Here is an 18,489-nt window from a genome sequence, read left to right as displayed (position 1 = left end):
AAACCCCGGGTTCGTTGTATTTAACCCTCCTGCCACTAGCAGTTACAGCCATTTCTGGCTTCAAACCAGTCGTTTTTGGTGTTGGTTTCCATATGTTCGTTACATCTTAGTTGTAAACTACCGGATCGTCATCAGTTTCACTTTTGCCATTTGATTCTGAGAGCAGGTAACTGCGTTAAATTCTAATTTATCTCGGTGAATTATAGTGCCACCAGTACACAGGTGGCCACTTTTCCCTCTCAGGTCAATAGAAGTACATGAATTCGTTATCAACCACGCAATTATCCATCGAGATGGTGATAAATCAGCCATTCGGGTCGGGGGTACAGATTGCAGTGATCACACTGCATCTGCAATCAGATAGTTGAGGGCCGGAGATTGGAGATAAGGTATGGGATATCTATGGATTAATAATCAACAGTGCTTGTTCGACTCTCGCTTAAAGACATCTATAGGTGCACATTTAGTCGAACACATACAAGGCGTTATACTTCAGTTTCTCTACATTTGACCGGACCCACCTCGAGTCATTCAAGTGGACGCAAATTCCCATTGCCTTTTTCTAAATCTGATTATTGAGCTCTAGAATAATCTTTGTAACTCACAATGGCCCCTATCATTGTACTCATCACCGGTGCCAATCGTGGCTTGGGTCAAGGGCTGGTCAAGGGTTTCGCCGCTGAACTGGACCATATCAATGCTTCTGGTCTCATTTTGCATTTGCAATTCGATGTAGTCACTGACACTAAATCCACGATAGATTGTTATAGCTGCCATCCGTGATCCAGCGCACACGACCGCCCAGGCACTTGCCGAGCTGTCCAAAGGCAAGGGCAGCCATGTCATTATAGTCAAGTATGAAACGAGCGTCGAGCAGTCTGCTTTTGATTCTGTCAGAGAAACTACCGACCAGGGCATCGGCCATCTCGACATTGTTGTCGCTAACGCCGGCATCGCCGAATTATGTCCAATCGTGGAGGATGTAGTCGGGCATATTGAAGTTGACGAGTTAAGCGTCGTGTCGTTGTACCAGGCTACACGTGATCTGCCGTAGAAGTCGACCGGAAAGCCCATCTATGCCATTGTGGGATCCGGCGCCAGTGGTCTCGCGTATGTCTGCTCGGATTTGGGACACAGTAGATGGAAACTAGTTGTCTCTAAGCATCAAACCCCAGTCCGAAGTGCGGCATGTGGCGCATCGAAGTCGATTGTCAACTGGTACGGCGTTCGGATCAACGCCGAGAATGAGTGGCTCAATGCGTTTGTTTTGGATCCCGGCTGGGTGCAGACCGCCATGGACAATGCTGCTACGCAGCTTTGGGGTCTAGAAGTGGCGCCAGGTAGCTATGGGAGTTCCATTACCGGGATGGTTGAAGTTCTGAGCATAGGCACTAAGGAGCAGTATGGCGGCAAGGTCGTGAGGTTCTTGGGTGAGGTTCAGGAAGGGTGATCATTGTTTTATAGATCATGAGCATATGAGGCCAAGCTATGAGGTAGTGTTTTTATCACATAAACATATAAGAACATGCTGCCTGATTTATGGTTATAGCGCCTGTGAAAATGTTCAAGCTCAAAAGAACATGCTGTAACTAACTCCATAGATTTCGAAATTGGATCTTGGGCGTTTATTCGAGTCCAAGTCGATTGCTTACATAAACCAGCACACTGCCCAGGTGGAGCCCGCGCGCTCAAAGCAGATGGAACTGCCCATGTTCGTTCTTCTCTCTTTTTTTAATTTTCGTAGATTACTTTCAAGCACATGGGAGAATTAGATATAGACGAATAGTCATGTTTATCAAAATGATTCATATGGTAGTCTCTTGAAATCTAAATGTCTCCTTTAGATGTCACTATAGACTGAACAGGTATAGACTGAACAGGTACACAAGACCAGTGACCAGGTCCGGGTGCCAAGAAGCGCATCGCCCAAGCTGGCCTTTGCCGCATACAGCACTGCAACACCCCCGAGTCCCTCATTTTTGCTTCAATAAACCGGTGCTATCTTCACAATTGACCTCTCTCCCCTCCCTTGTGAATCTCATATCTCATCTACCGATTTCAACATGACGCGCGCTGTCCAGACCCTCTCCGTTCTTCTCCTTGTCTCCTCGGTAGGCTACGAAGTCCCTCCATCTCAGAAAGGAACACAATCCCGCATGGATTTTACTGACAATCGATCAGCTCTACCTTTCTCTTTTTCTTGGACTCGTTCCCTTGAACGAGACTGTCCAGGCTGAAGTCATTCCGGTTGTACGTTACCCACCCCTTCAACCCCGACCCCCAATCAAGTTCTCGAATGCGTCGATGAAGGGAAAACTAACCTACAACCACCCAGCTCCCATTCTACGCGCTTATTGTCTTCGCTTGCTACCTCCTCGCCCGCCTGGGTGTGGCGATCTTCACCTTCAACGATGTCCCCGAGGCACACGCCGAGCTACAAAAGGAGATCGAGCTTGCCAAAGTGGAGTTACGCCAAGGCAAGGTTGAAGTCGATTAAATGAGAGATCGATATGCGCATGGATTAGGCTGATAACCATATACTCGGATCCAGAACCTAGGCAGACAGGATCTGGGTGTGAGTCTGAGAAGTTCAGGCTGTGGATTAGTGCTTGAGGCTTTTGTCTTCGCAGGATCGGTAAGGCTGCGCCGAATCAGAATTAAACACTATTGTTCTCCAGAGATTTTTTGTTTCGCTCATTTTTTGTTTCGCTCCCAATGCTATTTTCTCTTGATACCCGTCTACTATTCACTGTCCGCAAAACAATGACAACGGACTCAAGGCCCAGGTTTCCGGTTGGTCAATTGGTCGTCATAACAAAACCCCCGGTGATTACTGGTGCATTTTCTTTCAGAAAAAAAAAGGCTTAAAAATGAAATGGGTGCAAGAGCAATTTCAAGTCAAAAATTCTTTTAGGGGCAGACTACTATGCCAATCTGCCAAAAAAGAAGAGCTTTTCTATGGAAATTCATCAAGGATATCGTAAAAGTTACATGCTCAGATTTATGCAGCTGGTCTGAGCATGGACTGGAAAGTCGAGGGCTTTGTTTGTGCTCGATTTAAATTGTCAGAGCGCCGCGCAAAATGGAATGCTTATGATAATGCAATCATTCGCTTAAGCAACCTTGGTGGAGGGTTCTGTGACGATAGGGCTCTTGCCCGAGATGTCGACGATAGGGCTTTTCTTGGCCAGGGCATCGTGCTCTTCAATGTTTCTGCGGGAAGAGAAGGGAAACAATCAGCCAGAATCCAGAGGGGAGAAAGTTTGGGGTATAACATACTCAGCCTCCCAAGGGTAGCAGATCCAGACATCCCCCGTGGTGACCGCAGCAAGGTAACGCTTGTCGTTCTCGGTCATCTCTTTAGGCAGCTCACCCTTCTTGGCCTTTTTCTTGTTCTATTCCAGTTGTCAGCCAAATCCATCGAAATCCAGAGAGACAAAAAGACATACGTGCAGAACGAAGACAAAGAAGTTAGTCTCCAGGTTCTTCTTCTCGTCCTCGGGACCGAGCAGCTTCCGAGCTTCCTTGACATCCTTCTCGAGCTCCTCCACGGCGTATTGTAGGGTTGTGCGGGTATCATCAACCTCGTCGACGATAAGAACATTTTTGCCAACCAAGTTGGCCATCTCTGAAGAGCTCATATCGAGCCATTGCAAACGCTTGACCTCGGTACCGGGTGCCTCCTCGGCGCCACCTTTGCCCAAGTCCTCATAGAGAGACAGACCGATGGCCTGGATAGGAATGTTAGGGTTGCCGGGCTTCTTCAGGAAGGAGCTGTTTGGCGAGTAGGGATTAGTATCGTCGAGAAGAAAGGATACTAGTGGATTGGACGTACCGCAGGATTCGGGCAGGAATGTAACCACCACCGCCAATGGCGATCATAAGGTCAGGTTTGAACTTGAGAATCTCTTCCGCCGAGTTCTTACAGAGCTTGTGGACCTGTTGAGGATGTTGCATTAGTCTTTTTGGATCTTTTAATAAGTTCTTTGGGAAATCAATGTGGACTGCGATAAGACAATCTGTATTTTTTGCGGGGTTGAGGGGGATCTTGTTGTTGCTGTCCATATGCGAAGTCTTCTATGTCATACAACATGTTTTTTTTTTTTTTGAATAACACAACAAGATGGTGACTAGTCCATAGACTGGAAATCTTACCTCGTTGTAAGTCACATATTGCTTTTGGTCGTCCGACATATTGGTGGTTGTTAAAATGGATTCGATGATTCTGAAATTGAATAGAGATGATATATGATAGTCCAATAAAGACAAGGTATCAACCAGTGAACTGTCCACAGTTGTCGAATGATTTTCCACAGAGGAGGAAAAGAATGGAGGAGGAAAAAAAAAAGAAAAAAAAAAAAAAAAAAGTTGGACCAAAAAAGGTAATCGGCCCGCGTGCGGGGCTCTTGTCTGTAGACCCTTGAGACCCTCCACGTTGTCTTTTGCATACGTAACTTGACCCTACTTGACCCTATATTTATAATCATATTCAGATTGAAATGCATCAATATGGAATTTGTTATACTCTATACCACCTAAGTATACCAACTAGGCTCAGGCAATTCGTGCAGTAGTGCATATCGACCCAATTCCCGATTCTTGTACGCTACCGGATCGTGAAGAGAGTGTACTCGAATATCCCGCCAGAATCGATCCAATCCAACCTTTGAAGCAGTGGCCCGGGCTCCAGTCACTTCAAATACACCAGAAGTGACAATCAGTCCGACATCCGTGGCAACCACCTTGATGCTAGCCACCCACTCCGCAACCTCTCCACGTTCCTGGGCGGTAAGGCCGGATTTCTGCGCTTGATATCGAGCATAAAGCCCCGAGAGCTGATCACCTGCTCGATCGGCAAGGGCTTCTGTGGCACGCAGATGCGCAAAGAAGTTACCATAGCGTTCGAGGATGTAGAACTCATCCGTTGCTGATTCCTTGTTATCGCCACCGAAAGGCCAAGCACGCGTTGCGGTTTTGGTGTATTTGGAGGCAAAATCCAAAGCCCCGAGAGCAATGCCCAGGTAGAAATTACTGAAGACCAGTTGGATGCTGTAGGGGAGAGCGAAGTAAGCATTCAGCCACTGAATTACCGGGGGAGCATGGCATGCGAAATGGCATAGACAGCACTTACGTTGGCAGGAGTAGAGTAGAGAATGCGATATTTAGAGTATCATCGCGAGGCTTTTTTGTAGCTGCATCCCAGCCCAGTGCATCTGACCAAGACGCACGGACATTCTCTATCTTCACGCCTCCAGACTCGGTCAGCCGCAACCCGATGTTGTGCCAGTTGTGAGCAAACTGGATGCCGGGCTGTCGGGTCTCGACCAAAGCAAAGATATGATCCTGGGTACCATCCAATACACCTTCAAGGACTGTGAGGTCAGACACAACACCTCCAGTGTTGAAGTGCTTGTTTCCAGTGAATACGATTTGCTCTCCATCTGGAGTGATCTTCAGATCACTGTCGCGGGGATTCACGGCGCCACCGACAAAGTAGTTATTTGAAATAATCAACTGATGGGTTTGGTCGGCTTGTTCAGGAGTGCCCACCAGATTTGCAATGGTAGACCAGAGAAGGTGATAGCCAAGCAGCATCCCGATAGATCTGTCTTCTTATTAGGAACTATCTTTGGGAGACACGGGAGATGTTTCAGTGTTACCCATCTGCCTTTGCAACCTCTCTGATAACCCTATATCCAACGCTCCAGGATTGCTCGCCACCACCATACTTCTTAGGTCCCAGAAGCTTTGTCAACCCCGAGTGCTTGAGCAGGGCCACTTCGGCACGCGGCGATTTGTTCTCCTGATCTCTTTGAGCTGCGTCCTTAGCTAGCACCTCGGAGACATCCCGGGCTCTAAAAATCCACCCTTCTTCTGTATCCGGGAGATTGGACCATGTGGTTTCGTATTCAGCGTAGACAGCGGGATCCGTCGCTGGAACACTAGATTGGGACATGATAGCAGGATGTGCAATATTGTTGATTAGTTCAAATTTAGTTGAAATCAACGGACAATTCCTCTTCAGGGGGATGTGAGGAATTTAATAAATAGCTCCCTTATGGGGAATATGTTACATGCTTGCCACTCCATATCACGCAATGCCGCATCACCCATACACCCAAAATTGAGATGAATAAACTTCGGATTCGTCAGATTAGCAAGAAAACTAGAATAAGTCGTGTGAGTGCTATTGAGTGAGCACCAAATTTCCAAAGTAGTAGAAATTTTCCATCTCGCAAACAGGCAAGACGACGCCACAAGGCCACAAACACGGCCGGCTATTCTTGTGGTAGGACAATATCAGTTAATACAGAATTTTCTTCTCTCTTGGCGAATTCATCTTGTGTACGATCACTTGCACTTGATCCTTGCCATAGTGTCTGCATATCACTCAGGTTTGAATGCCTCTACGTGAATTGGGTGGCCTCTATTTGAAGTTCCAATGCCCGTAGGCAAAAGCCCAAGAAAATGGCATCGAACAAACTGTAGCTCGCCATAGTGTGACCAACGGATGCAGAAGGGAAGGGTAAATGTTGGCCCCCCTCGAAGTGCCGACTGTTGAATGCATCCTCAATGTTTAAGTAGGAAAAAAACTCGAGAGTCACACATTTGTGAATTGGGATTTGTCCAGAAAGGTGTGGCTCGAGGGATGACCGCACGAAGCATTATGATGGTGTGATTTTCATGCGAATCGTAAGAGTCTCCTGCAGTCATCCACTATCCTCTAGAAGATTTTGGGGAGACCAGTATTCTTCCTCAGGGCCCTGAGCATCCAACCAGACTAGACCATCAGCAAGCAGGTCATCGATTACAGTTTGTGCTCGAGCTTTTTCCCATTTGAGGTTCAAACACAGCATTGAAACGCTCACAAATCCCAACACCTGAATCACTTCCAAGACTGTTGCCTGATCGGTGTTGAGTTCTTTAGGAATGGACCGAATGTACTGCTTGCTGCCGACCTTGACGACGGAGAACCCAGAGCCAAGAGGCTCGAGAGACCGAACTGCTCGTAGGATGTCGTCACTGTTGAGCAAATAGTTCAATTAGTCATTTGTATAGACACTCACATTTTCTGAAGGTGCAACTCCATACTCTGAAACCTCCAGCCCACTCCCGATCGCCTTGCCCTTCCCCACTCGCTTCCGACACTCCTCAACACCAATCAGGCCCCCATTTTCACTCCTGGTCTCTCTGCATAACTCTACAACTCTAACTGCAACTTCGAAGTAAAAGTCATTCATGTCTCCGCCCATAATCTGGGTCCAGAAGCTGGCCCCCTCTCCCAGTCCTCGACGGCCATTCTTGCCTTTGATGTTGCTTGCGGCAAGGGGATCAACCCCAATGGTGTTGCACATGCGTGCAAACTCTGCTCGGAATGTCGGGTTGGATTTGATAGTAGAGCTATGTTCTAGCGCAAATGTGTGTAGCAACGACTGGAAAACCGACAACTGGGTCTGCAAGGAGGAAGTATGTTTAGAGCGGAGATTGGCGCCATGAGCAGCATAAGATTGCGTTGCCTGGGTTCGACTTGCAAAGGCCCCGAGGCCAACTCCGCGACGAGACATAGTGTGTGGAGTGTAAAGGGAGGTAGGTATCACTTGATAACTAGTCTTGATTCTATGTGGTTACCCCGGGCGGGTCAGACACCCGTGAAGTTATCTGATAAGAGGTTAGCCCTTATCGTGTATGCGATAAGGGCTGACTACATAACGGGTTAGCGGTGGGAAGTTCAAAGGCTAGCCGCATATGGTTAGGGGACCCGCACCCACACAAGCGAAGTCGCTTCTTACATTCCTTTCCCTCAAACTTTTTCTCCTTCCTTTGACATCCTTCGACAACCAGCCGACTCTCGACCTCGTCCGGACCTTCAAAATGGCCGCTATCACGTATGATTCCCAATGACTTCCTCCTAAGACCGATTCAATCTCTGCCTGAGTTTGTAAGGTTGCGGGTATAGTCGTCCTTCTCGCTGGGGAGGCCAGCCGTTTGTCCACAACGATGACGGTTAGGCACCAGCTCGATCCTTCCTGCCCTCCAATTTGAATCCAATTCTCTCGGATATACTTGTTGTCTGTCGCAGAGCAAAATTCGGATTTAAAGAGGGTGATGGAGTTTTGAGGTTGAAAGCGCCTGGCGCCTTCTCCTCCAAAAATATTGTTGTGAACTATCGTTGCCGGGCGCTCATGATACGGTAATAGTGTCATGATCCTGAGACGAAAGAGTGTCAACAAATATTTCCTAAACATTAATTGTTCGGGGTTTTGTCGGATGAAGGCATCAATGGCACATTGCGGGTGATCGGGTTTGCGAACACCATGCTGGAAACATGCATAGTCAGTTCCAAATCGTAATCGATCGTAAACTCCAATGCCTTGGCTCTCACTGATTAAAGACATTTCGTCGAGTTTAAATATGCCTTCAGTTGAGAATGTGGCGCTATATGCTGCAATTCTTTCACTCGGCGAATTGTCTCAGTCTTGATCTATTTTGTTCAGACTGCTCTAACATTGCACAGCTCCGTTCCCACCCAGAACCAGGTCCTCGTTCCCGAGACCCTTCTGAAGAAGCGCAAGTCCCAAGAGGCTGCCCGCGCTGAGCGCCGTGCCGAGGCCGAGAAGACCAAGAAGGTCGGTTTTTCCCGTCTTTCCTCTCCCATTGCCACGATATCCCTTCCAACTACATGATGCATAACACCATTCACGATGACTAGGCCGCTACCACGGTCAATGCTGTCGTCTGTCAACCATCTTTCGGGTCTGACATTAGTTGCACAAACAACTTGCCGTTTTCTTCACAATACATTGGAGAACTGTTATACTGACTGTGATTCATTAGGCCAACAAGGAGAAGCGTGGTGTCATCTTCAAGCGTGCCGAGTCCTACGTTCAGGAGTACCGCACCGCTGAGCGTGAGAAGATTCGCCTCAACCGTGTTGCTCGCCAGGAGGGTAGCTTCTACGTTGAGGGTGAGCCCAAGCTCGTCTTCGTTGTCCGTATCAAGGGTATCAACAAGATTGCTCCTAAGCCCCGCAAGATTCTCCAGCTCCTGCGTCTGCTCCAGATCAACTCTGGTACTTTCATTCGTCTCACCAAGGCTACCCAGGAGATGTTGACCATCGTCAACCCCTACATCGCCTATGGATACCCCAACTTGAAGTCCGTCCGCGAGCTTCTTTACAAGCGTGGTTACGGAAAGGTCGACAAGCAGCGTACTCCTCTCACCGACAACCAGATCATTGAGGAGCACCTCGGCAAGTTCGGCATTGTCTGCATGGAGGATTTGATCCACGAGATCTACACTGTTGGCCCCAACTTCAAGCAGGCCAACAACTTCCTCTGGCCCTTCAAGCTCTCCAACCCTAACGGTGGTTTCCGCACTCGCAAGTTCAAGCACTACATCGAGGGTGGTGATACTGGTAACCGCGAGGAGAACATCAACGGTCTCATCCGCCAGATGAACTAGATTTCTTCTCCTGCAGAATTCGGGGTTGGAGCGTTCTCTGAGCGCACCTCAAAAATTGTTCAAAATTTTACGACTTTACTGTCTTGGGTTGTTTCTTGCACGGGCTGTTTATATCCACTAGTCAATTTTTTTTAGCGATACAATGGTCTGGGATTTCCGATCAATTTAATGCTTCAAACAACCCAATTGCATGGTCATTGGCCTGGTTCCTTTCGTAATTTGTCTTGTAACTATTTTCCCAGCCGTTGGCGTCGCAACATTTTCTTGGAAGTGATAGATCAACGTCTTAGAGGGGATGTATAATGATGCAGCAAAAGCGTAACACTCTTGTGCCCACTGCTTGCTTGTATATGTTGTAGGATTCTGCAAGATTCGCCAGGTGGCTATTGTGGCTCATTCTAAAATCCGTTCTGCTGAATAGAAAATGACCTCCAAACCTTGGTGCAGGTGCTGCGGACATTTTGGGCACCTTGTAGCATGACTTGGGTGTTTTGTAGGCGGTAGAGCCGAGATACGGACGGTGTGACCCTTTTGCTGCGTCACTGTATCAAGCCGAACACCACCCCGAGGTCCGAATCCTATGTCTAGCTATCTTTATAGGTTGTTTCGAAGCTCTATCATCGTTGCCGCGCTTTCATTGTTATATGAAGCCCAGGAGCTTAATTTTCATGCTTACTACTGTGAGTAACTAGTTAGCTTTGGGGGTTTGTCGTTTTTTTTTTTTTTCAGAGCCTGGATTGTTAATTTCTCACATGTCTCTATGTCATGTCATGTTAGATTTACCGATACTTTGAATTCTGGGGGACAATCTACGAAACGGCATAGTGTTCTCAAAGGAAATCGGATCCGGTTTGGAACCTACGACACTAGAATAGGAGTGGAAATTTCCATATTTGGGGCGCTATATATGTGTATTTGACATCCACATGACACTCCGCTTCGTCGAAAATTTCTACATCAGATTTTAATGACCTCTTGAACTCTCCTGTTATGATTGACTACAAGGCAGAGTTGTCTTCCTTGCCAGTCTGAACTCGATGCTGAGGGGTTATGTGGCGCAGGCTTAAAAGCGCCTTCGCGGAGGGTTTCCGTATAGAGCTCGTAGGATGGGTAATCTGTATCGATCGTTCGAGTCAGTATATTCAGTCATGAATGGACTTATTGCTCTCCTTAGTATATGCATACAACCGTCGACAAAGTGGTTGACCTGTTCTTCGGTCATTCCGGTGCCTTTGGCGGCACGGAGCGTGCGTTCTTGTTCCTGGCGCCATTCGTAGACGAAACGAGGGTTTTCGGCGTCGCTGAAATTAGTTAGCGAGTAAAAAGTGTGTAGAGCAGAAACACAGCACATACATATGGATCAAAGCATCAAGCTTGCTGCGAAAGAAAAGGAAATTATGTTAGCAAAGCTTCTAGTTGCATAGTCTCCAATGGTCGAGGAAACCCACTCAGTCAATACATCATATCGCCTCAAAGCGTCGTTAACAGCTTTGACATCCTCAAACTTGACATGGCCTAGTCTTCCATCATATTCGTCATTCTCCTTCTGACGTACAGCGGTCTCCCATTTCGCACGCAGGGTTTCATCATCCCACGCACGGAACCCGACACACCACCCTTCGAAAATCACGACCTTGACTTTATCTTGACCCTTTTCATTGATGACCTTCCATAGTGACCTTGAAACACGGTCACCCTGGCCCTCGAACGCAGACTTGTCATACTGTGGAATGGCAGTCGGGCGCTCAGCGGCGAGCGAAGCAAATACCTCCTCACCCAAAGCGAGGTCGTGAGTCGAAGGCTGGCCACGATGCTGCAGGAGGGGATTTGAAGGATGCGCTTGTGCCAGAGCCACCTGATCGGCGTGGTCAAGGTAGATATCATCGAGTGACAACGTCACGACCGAGAGCAAGTATGGTTCCGATCGGAGGGTGTCATTGAGAGCGGATACCTATGGAAATTAGTTACATTCCGCTCCGAGGGTGTTGAACGTATTCCGGAAGTATGAGAGATTGACAAGTTCGGATCGACTCACCAAGACTGTCTTGCCTGCACCCTGCACTCCATTGAGACCGATGAAAAACGGCGGGGTATCGGAGTTGCCGCGGTGCCGCTGGGTATGAACGTGCAGGCGATCGAGTAGGAAGGGGATACAGTGCTGTGACTTGTCGTCCACAGTTTCAGGCATTTTGAGTTTGTTTCAACTACCGAATACTTGTTAATTTCTATTGCACGTCTTTTTGTCTCTACCGGCCATGGTAGGGAAGTTTCCCCCAATCGGCCGAGTGAATCTGGGGTCGTTCCCCACACAGGGTATATGTAGCCGCTAATTTTGGTTGGGTAATTGAAAAAGATTATGTATACAACATATAGATATGTGCACCCGATCGAATACTGAAATAATCAAATGGTACAATGGCACAAGAGTATTCTTATGCAAAGATGTAGACGTGCACATGACAATGACGTTGCCCGTCACACACCTGAGTCAGCAAGCACTCGGCTCCAGAGAGGTCAATTTACTTGTATACAACACTTACAACAAGATACATACGAGAATGTGTCTCATGCACATGTCTAATAAATTAATGTATATCATGTTATCAAAATAAAAATTATCCAAGTACTCGAAATTCACTAATGTATGGGGTATATACAATTACGGAGGCTACCGAAGTACGCCGGCATGTGACACAGGACAATCTGCCATTGTAACGATACCCCAATATTTCACCGTTACGAAACCAACCCATACGTGCCGAGGTCCTCCAACTTGCCGAGTTGCTTTAAACTCCCCTCTTCTCCAGCTTTCTTTTTTTATTTCTCTCTATTAATAAATCATCTATCAGAATCACACTAAAAGAATGTCTGAGTTGCGATTCGATAACCAAACGGTGATCGTCACCGGTGCCGGTGGTGGTCTGGGGAAAGCATATGCTCTCTTTTTCGCCTCAAGGGGTGCAAATGTCGTCGTGAACGACCTCGGTGTCTCTCACAAGGGCGAGGGAAAGTCAGGAAAGGTATGTGCAAAACTTCCAGACTACACAGACAGACACTGATGTCTTCGGCAGGCCGCAGATGTTGTCGTCGAGGAGATCCGCGCCGCTGGCGGTAAGGCCGTCGCCAACTACGACAGCGTTGAGAATGGTGAAGCTATCATCGAGACCGCTATTAAGGCCTTCGGTCGCATTGATATTCTACTTAACAACGCTGGTATCCTGCGGGATGTTAGCTTTAAGAACATGAAGGATGCCGATTGGGATTTGATCAACACAGTTCACACCTACGGTGCATACAAGGTGAGAATTCTAGGACACAAAAAGAGAAGCCTCTGAAGCAGGAACTGATGGCTCGATTTCTGGAAAGTGTGCAAGAGCCGCGTGGCCTCATTTCCGCAAACAAAAGTTCGGTCGTATTATCAATACTGCCTCGGCTGCTGGTCTATTCGGCAGCTTCGGCCAGGCCAACTACTCAGCTGCCAAACTCGGCCAGGTCGGTTTCACAGAAACCTTGGCCAAGGAGGGTGCCAAGTACAATATCATTGCCAACGTTATTGCTCCCATCGGTAAGCAAGCTTTAAAACCCCTACTCTTGAATTGAGGAAGCTTACCCCAAATTAGCTGCCAGCCGCATGACCGCAACTGTCATGCCTCCAGATGTTTTGGAGAACCTTAAGCCCGAATGGGTAGTTCCACTAGTCGCTGCCCTTGTGCACTCGTCTAACACTACCGAGACCGGTGGGATCTACGAGGTCGGTGGTGGTCACGTTGCAAAGCTCCGCTGGGAGCGAGCCAAGGGTGGTCTTCTGAAGACTGATGATTCCCTGACCCCTGGTGCTATTGCCCGGAAGTGGAACGATGTCAACGATTTCTCTCAGCCCGAACACCCCACTGGCCCTGCCGACTTCATGGCTTTCTTGGAAGATGGCCTGAAGACGCCCAGCGCTCAACCGGGGGAGGAGCCTGACTTCAAGGGTCGTGTTGCACTGGTCACTGGAGGTGGTGCCGGTCTCGGCCGTGCGTACTGCTTGCAGTTCGCTAAGCTCGGTGCCTCGGTTGTGGTCAACGATCTTGTTGACCCTGAGCCAGTGGTCCAGGAAATTAAGAAGCTCGGTGGCAGGGCAGTTGGCAACAAGGCCAACTGCGAGGATGGTGATGCCGTCGTAAAAAGCGCTATTGATGCGTTTGGCCGCATTGATATCTTGGTGAACAACGCCGGCATCCTGCGCGACAAGGCCTTCACCAACATGGATGATAACCTGTGGAATTCTGTTATTAATGTCCATCTCCGGGGTACCTACAAGGTGACCAAGGCTGCCTGGCCCTACTTCCTCAAACAGAAGTACGGCCGTGTTGTCAACACTGCCAGTACCAGCGGTATCTACGGCAACTTCGGCCAGGCAAACTACGCCGCTGCCAAGCTTGGTATCCTGGGTCTTTCCCGCACTCTAGCGTTGGAGGGCGCAAAATACAACATCAAGGTCAACACAATTGCTCCTAATGCGGGTACCAACATGACCCGTACTATTATGCCCGAAGAGATGGTCCAGGCTCTTAAGCCCGACTATGTTGCTCCGCTTGTGGTTTTGCTGTGCTCTGATATGACTCCCGAGCCTTCCACCAAGGGTCTGTTTGAGTGTGGTAGCGGTTGGTTCGGCCGCACCCGCTGGCAGCGCACTGGCGGCCACGGCTTCCCCGTGGACGTCCAGCTGACTCCTGAGGAGGTGGTTCGTAATTGGAAGCAGATCACCAACTTCGATGATGGTCGCACTGATCACCCCGAGGACGGCCAGGCCGGCGTGGAGAAGATCATGGCTAACATGTCTAACCGCGTGCATGGTGATTCTTCCAACGAGAACAAGACCCTGAAGAACATTGAGAAGGCCAAGGCCCTTTCGGGCGAGGGCACTCCCTTCAACTACGAGGATCGCGATGTGATCCTGTACAACATCAGCTTGGGCGCCAAACGCACTGATTTGCCTCTGATCTACGAGAACAATGACCAGTTTCAGGCCCTTCCCTCGTATGGTGTTGTCCCCTGGTTCAACACCGCTACTCCCTGGAACATGGACGACTTGGTGAAGGACTTCTCCCCCATGATGCTGCTCCACGGCGAGCAGTACATGGAGGTTCGCAAGTTCCCCATTCCCACCACCGCCAATACCTTGACCTACCCCAAGCTCATTGACGTTATCGACAAGGGCAATGCGGCTATCGTAATTGCTGGGTACACAACCAAGGATGCCAAGACCGGCGAGGATTTGTTCTATAATGAGTCCAGCGTCTTCATCCGCGGCAGTGGCGGCTTCGGGGGCTCCCCCAAGCCCACTGCCGTGCGCGCCAGGTCTGCTACTGCTACATACAAGGCACCGCAGCGCCAGCCCGATGCCGTGGTTGAGGAAAAGACATCTGAGGATCAGGCAGCACTATACCGTTTGAACGGTGACCGCAACCCGCTCCACATTGACCCCGAGTTCAGCAAGGTTGGCGGTTTCAAGACTCCCATCCTACACGGTCTGTGCTCGCTCGGTGTGTCGGCCAAGGCTGTCTTCTCCAAGTTCGGTCCCTACAAGAACCTCAAGGTTCGCTTCGCAGGTGTCGTCTTGCCTGGCCAGACCCTTAAGACTGAGATGTGGAAGGAGGGTAACACCGTCCTGTTCCAGGCCACCGTTGTTGAGACTGGCAAGCCTGCCATCACCGGCGCCGGTGCCGAGCTCCTGGAGGGCGCCAAGGCCAAGCTGTAAAATATGAAATCTTTGGTTGAAGCGATATTTCCATTGGCAAAGCGAGCAGGCACACTTGAATCAGACTGTTGCTTTTTTTTTGTACATACTACCTGCCTGTGCTTTTACTTGTTTTGATTTTCTCCAATGAGGTCAACGAGATATATCTGAAATTGGCAACTACACTGACTTCTAAATTCTACACTTTCTGAGTAGCTTGGACCAACATCTATCTGATTTATCGACGCCAACTTACACTGGTATATCAAAGCGAATTCGAGATGCCACCTTCCACCTGCAATAACTACGAGCGATACTTTTATGTGGCGTTTAGTGAAGAGAGAGAGATGAATTCTATCCTGTTGAAAGCGCCCTTTCAGGTAAGCCATGTGCCGGAAGACGTTTGAATTCTTTGCTATTTTGACCTTGCTTGATATTGTGTGATTCTTTATACTATATATTCCGACCATGCGATCTTTAAGATTCTATCAGCTATTCAGCCAAGGGCTCAGATGTATCGTATGGTGTGGGTTGATGTATCAGCACAATGGCAAGGATCCAATCAGATACTCCGTGGTTTCAACGAAACACTCTATAGATACACTCTGATTTGTTTAAAACAAAAGGGTTCAGTCTAACAAATACAAAGATCACAGGATAGACGTGCTCCGTAGATGGAAAGGAACTAAAAACAAACATTTGAAAGGCTGCCGGTCGTCTTATGTAACAAATCCTCCATTCTTCATCTGAGCTCTCTAGGCTCCCCTACCTCAACACATTCTTATGTCCCCTTCCCCTGACATCTCCTGATATCTTCTGATACCCTATTTCTCTGTCACTTTCATATTCCCAAACCATGTAAAGCCTGCATAATCATGGTGCTCTCGCTGCCAATTCCTGGCTTCTCCAAATCCTCCATATCCCATCCCGCTGACGGGACGCAATCCCACCAAAAGGCAGCCTCCGGTTCTTCAACCAGTTCCTCGTTCAGTTATAACGCCCGGAAGCCACATCTAGGACAGGATGGCTCCTCTCCGAATAGTTACTCCATCGCTCTCGAAGCGCTACGAAATAACCCTTTTGGCAGTACCTCCCGATCCCGCGGTCCCATCCAGCGCTCGGCCCACGAAACAGAGGAACATAAGCGGGAACAGGAGGAACTCAATACCGCACTCGAGACTCTAGTTCGAGTTTTCCCCGATGTACAGATAGAGGTGTTCCGCGAGCTGCTGCTACGCTTTGACGGACAGAGCCGGTTGCAAGTGTGTGTGGAGGAGCTACTTAGGCATAAGAAGAAATGGGTTTCGGGGCGGTGGAATTCCCCGGAAGGAAGCACTGAAGCCGAGGCAGAGGGAAATGCTCGCACAGTCCCTGGAGGCGACAATTTCGCTCGACGTAACGTTGACAATGGCGGTCTGGTCCCTCCCGAGGAGCGGTTTCGGTCTGACGAATACAAGGCCGCTGTGCGGATGGCCATGACAAGAGAGTACAATGGTCTGAACAAGAGTACCGTGGAGGCTGTTCTAGCTGAAGTGAATTTCAGCTATGCTCGGGCTCGACCGACGCTCCGGGATCTGTCGCGTCGGACATGGCGCGCAACATTCAACAGCATGTTCCCGTCTTTCAGGCGCAAGAAAGACCGCGAAGAACATCCGCTCTTGGCCTGGCACCACCGAGCAGACGGGGAACTTGTTCCTATTCTGAAGGAAACCGGGTGCGGCGAATTGGATGCAGAGCTCCATGACATGTTGTTGGCCCCGCTATTGCGGCAGAAACGGGAAGAGCAGCATGCTAAGGATTTCCGATTTGCCTCAGAGTTGAATGAGAAGGAAGCCCAGGAATTCAACGCCCTTTACGAATGCGAATGTTGTTTCGCCGACGTGACATTTGAGCAGATCGCGACATGTTCAACCCACGCTCACATAATTTGCCACCACTGCATCCAAAGAACTGTCCACGAAGCGCTGTTTGGGCAGGGCTGGGGCAAGTCTGTTGATTTGGAACGCTCGACTTTGAAGTGCCTTGCGCCGTTGTCCATCGGGTCCTGCGAGGGATGTCTTCATCCGGAGATTGTGAAGCAGGCAATTCTTCTCGACACTGCTGGGCTCGAAACATACCGCAAATTCGAGGATCGACTCTCCTCCGAGGCGCTTATGAAGTCTCAACTGAAGCTCGTTAGATGTCCCTTCTGCTCCTATGCTGAAATCGACCCAGTCTACCACCCTTCACCCCATGGTGTCCGCTGGCGGTTCCGTCGTGACGGTGGCATTATCCCTACGATTTTGATGACCCTCCTCCTCCTTGACCTTGTCCCTTTGCTAGTAATACCTGTTCTTATTCTGCTTCTGTTGGACCCAGCCACCATAACTGCGGTCTTCGGAAATGCCATTCGCAACTTCCGTCTCAAAATCCGACCGAAACGATTTACCTGTGCCAATCCCTCGTGCGCACGCACTAGCTGCATGACATGTCAGAAATCGTGGAGAGATCCACATGTGTGTCACGAGCCGTTACTCCTCGATTTGCGCGCTACCGTCGAGGCCGCCCGCACCGCCGCCGTGAAACGCACCTGTCCCCGCTGCTGCCTCTCATTCGTCAAGTCCTCAGGTTGCAACAAACTGACTTGCGTCTGTGGCTACTCCATGTGCTACCTATGCCGCAAGGCACTAGGCCCACCTATACGAACAACTGGGCCTGCGCGTGCCCCTCGCAGGTTAGATGCCTTCGATGGCCCGGGCGATATACCCGACCATCCCTTGGATGTTGAACAGGTGGCAGGTCACATGTCCGAAAATGACGAATTTGATGAACCAGAAGGTTACAAACACTTCTGCGAGCACTTCCGCATCAACCCTGGGTCCCGTTGCACAGAATGCACCAAATGCAATCTCTACCAAGCAGAAGATGAGGAAGCGGTCGCTCGCCGCGCAGGCGAGAAAGCTGAACGTGAATGGCGGATCCGGCAAGGCGATTCCGTTACCAGCAACCCAACGTCAGCTGCTGAATTCCGCAACGTCAATCATGATCTCTCGGCACGGGCCGACAGTCACTCTCATCGCCGCGCGACGGCTTCAATCTGGGATCTGCAGCTCACATCTTCGAGCAAACCGTGGGCTTACTGGCTTTGTGATGTGTGGGTTGATGGACGGTGGAAACTTGAGGGCCAGGCTTTTGCCGACTGGATTGTGGAACGGGTCATCGAAGTTGAGGATGTATGACCCCACGCGTACTTTCGGCTACTACCTTTTTTGAGATCTTATTTAATACTGCTTGCTTTTCTTTGTTTTTCATTTCTCATTTCCTAG

General features: G+C 49.2%; 9 protein-coding genes across 9 annotated transcripts; 5 read left to right on the top strand and 4 right to left on the bottom strand.

Annotated features, from left to right (window-relative positions):
- Positions 1–606: 606 nt before the first annotated feature.
- On the top strand, positions 607–1,450 carry Pdw03_2836 (NADPH-dependent 1-acyl dihydroxyacetone phosphate reductase, putative; the record flags this gene model as incomplete). Its single annotated transcript, XM_066100297.1, has 3 exons — positions 607–706; positions 771–985; positions 1,055–1,450. 3 exons carry the CDS (start codon positions 607–609, stop codon positions 1,448–1,450), a joined length of 711 nt encoding a protein of 236 aa, XP_065955697.1.
- Positions 1,451–2,063: 613 nt separating this feature from the next.
- On the top strand, positions 2,064–2,497 carry Pdw03_2835 (Short-chain dehydrogenase/reductase SDR; the record flags this gene model as incomplete). Its single annotated transcript, XM_014682186.1, has 3 exons — positions 2,064–2,111; positions 2,182–2,250; positions 2,336–2,497. The coding sequence occupies 3 exons, from the start codon at positions 2,064–2,066 to the stop codon at positions 2,495–2,497; spliced, it is 279 nt and encodes a 92-aa protein (XP_014537672.1).
- A 616-nt stretch (positions 2,498–3,113) lies between these two features.
- Positions 3,114–4,194, bottom strand: Pdw03_2834 (Xanthine-guanine phosphoribosyl transferase Xpt1, putative; the record flags this gene model as incomplete). The annotated part of the gene is made up of 5 exons (XM_014682187.1): positions 3,114–3,213; positions 3,280–3,395; positions 3,450–3,774; positions 3,836–3,939; positions 4,156–4,194. The coding sequence occupies 5 exons, from the start codon at positions 4,192–4,194 to the stop codon at positions 3,114–3,116; spliced, it is 684 nt and encodes a 227-aa protein (XP_014537673.1).
- A 341-nt stretch (positions 4,195–4,535) lies between these two features.
- On the bottom strand, positions 4,536–5,956 carry Pdw03_2833 (Thermophilic desulfurizing enzyme family protein; the record flags this gene model as incomplete). The annotated part of the gene is made up of 3 exons (XM_014682188.1): positions 4,536–5,049; positions 5,132–5,605; positions 5,661–5,956. The coding sequence occupies 3 exons, from the start codon at positions 5,954–5,956 to the stop codon at positions 4,536–4,538; spliced, it is 1,284 nt and encodes a 427-aa protein (XP_014537674.1).
- Positions 5,957–6,710: 754 nt separating this feature from the next.
- Positions 6,711–7,565, bottom strand: Pdw03_2832 (EAP30; the record flags this gene model as incomplete). The annotated part of the gene is made up of 2 exons (XM_014682189.1): positions 6,711–7,023; positions 7,093–7,565. 2 exons carry the CDS (start codon positions 7,563–7,565, stop codon positions 6,711–6,713), a joined length of 786 nt encoding a protein of 261 aa, XP_014537675.1.
- Positions 7,566–7,872: 307 nt separating this feature from the next.
- On the top strand, positions 7,873–9,462 carry Pdw03_2831 (60S ribosomal protein uL30; the record flags this gene model as incomplete). Its single annotated transcript, XM_014682190.1, has 3 exons — positions 7,873–7,886; positions 8,516–8,627; positions 8,836–9,462. 3 exons carry the CDS (start codon positions 7,873–7,875, stop codon positions 9,460–9,462), a joined length of 753 nt encoding a protein of 250 aa, XP_014537676.1.
- A 957-nt stretch (positions 9,463–10,419) lies between these two features.
- Positions 10,420–11,650, bottom strand: Pdw03_2830 (putative kinase; the record flags this gene model as incomplete). The annotated part of the gene is made up of 5 exons (XM_014682191.1): positions 10,420–10,577; positions 10,648–10,763; positions 10,816–10,839; positions 10,911–11,413; positions 11,498–11,650. The coding sequence occupies 5 exons, from the start codon at positions 11,648–11,650 to the stop codon at positions 10,420–10,422; spliced, it is 954 nt and encodes a 317-aa protein (XP_014537677.1).
- Positions 11,651–12,326: 676 nt separating this feature from the next.
- On the top strand, positions 12,327–15,205 carry Pdw03_2829 (Peroxisomal multifunctional beta-oxidation protein (MFP), putative; the record flags this gene model as incomplete). The annotated part of the gene is made up of 4 exons (XM_014682192.1): positions 12,327–12,482; positions 12,534–12,761; positions 12,829–13,027; positions 13,083–15,205. 4 exons carry the CDS (start codon positions 12,327–12,329, stop codon positions 15,203–15,205), a joined length of 2,706 nt encoding a protein of 901 aa, XP_014537678.1.
- An 854-nt stretch (positions 15,206–16,059) lies between these two features.
- Positions 16,060–18,402, top strand: Pdw03_2828 (RING finger protein (Zin), putative; the record flags this gene model as incomplete). The annotated part of the gene is made up of 1 exon (XM_014682193.1): positions 16,060–18,402. One exon carries the CDS (start codon positions 16,060–16,062, stop codon positions 18,400–18,402), a length of 2,343 nt encoding a protein of 780 aa, XP_014537679.1.
- Between the last annotated feature and the right edge of the window lie 87 nt (positions 18,403–18,489).

This window comes from Penicillium digitatum, chromosome 1 (genome assembly GCF_016767815.1).
Source record: "Penicillium digitatum chromosome 1, complete sequence".
NCBI lineage: Eukaryota > Fungi > Ascomycota > Eurotiomycetes > Eurotiales > Aspergillaceae > Penicillium > Penicillium digitatum.
This window is presented reverse-complemented; position numbering and strand designations above follow the sequence as displayed.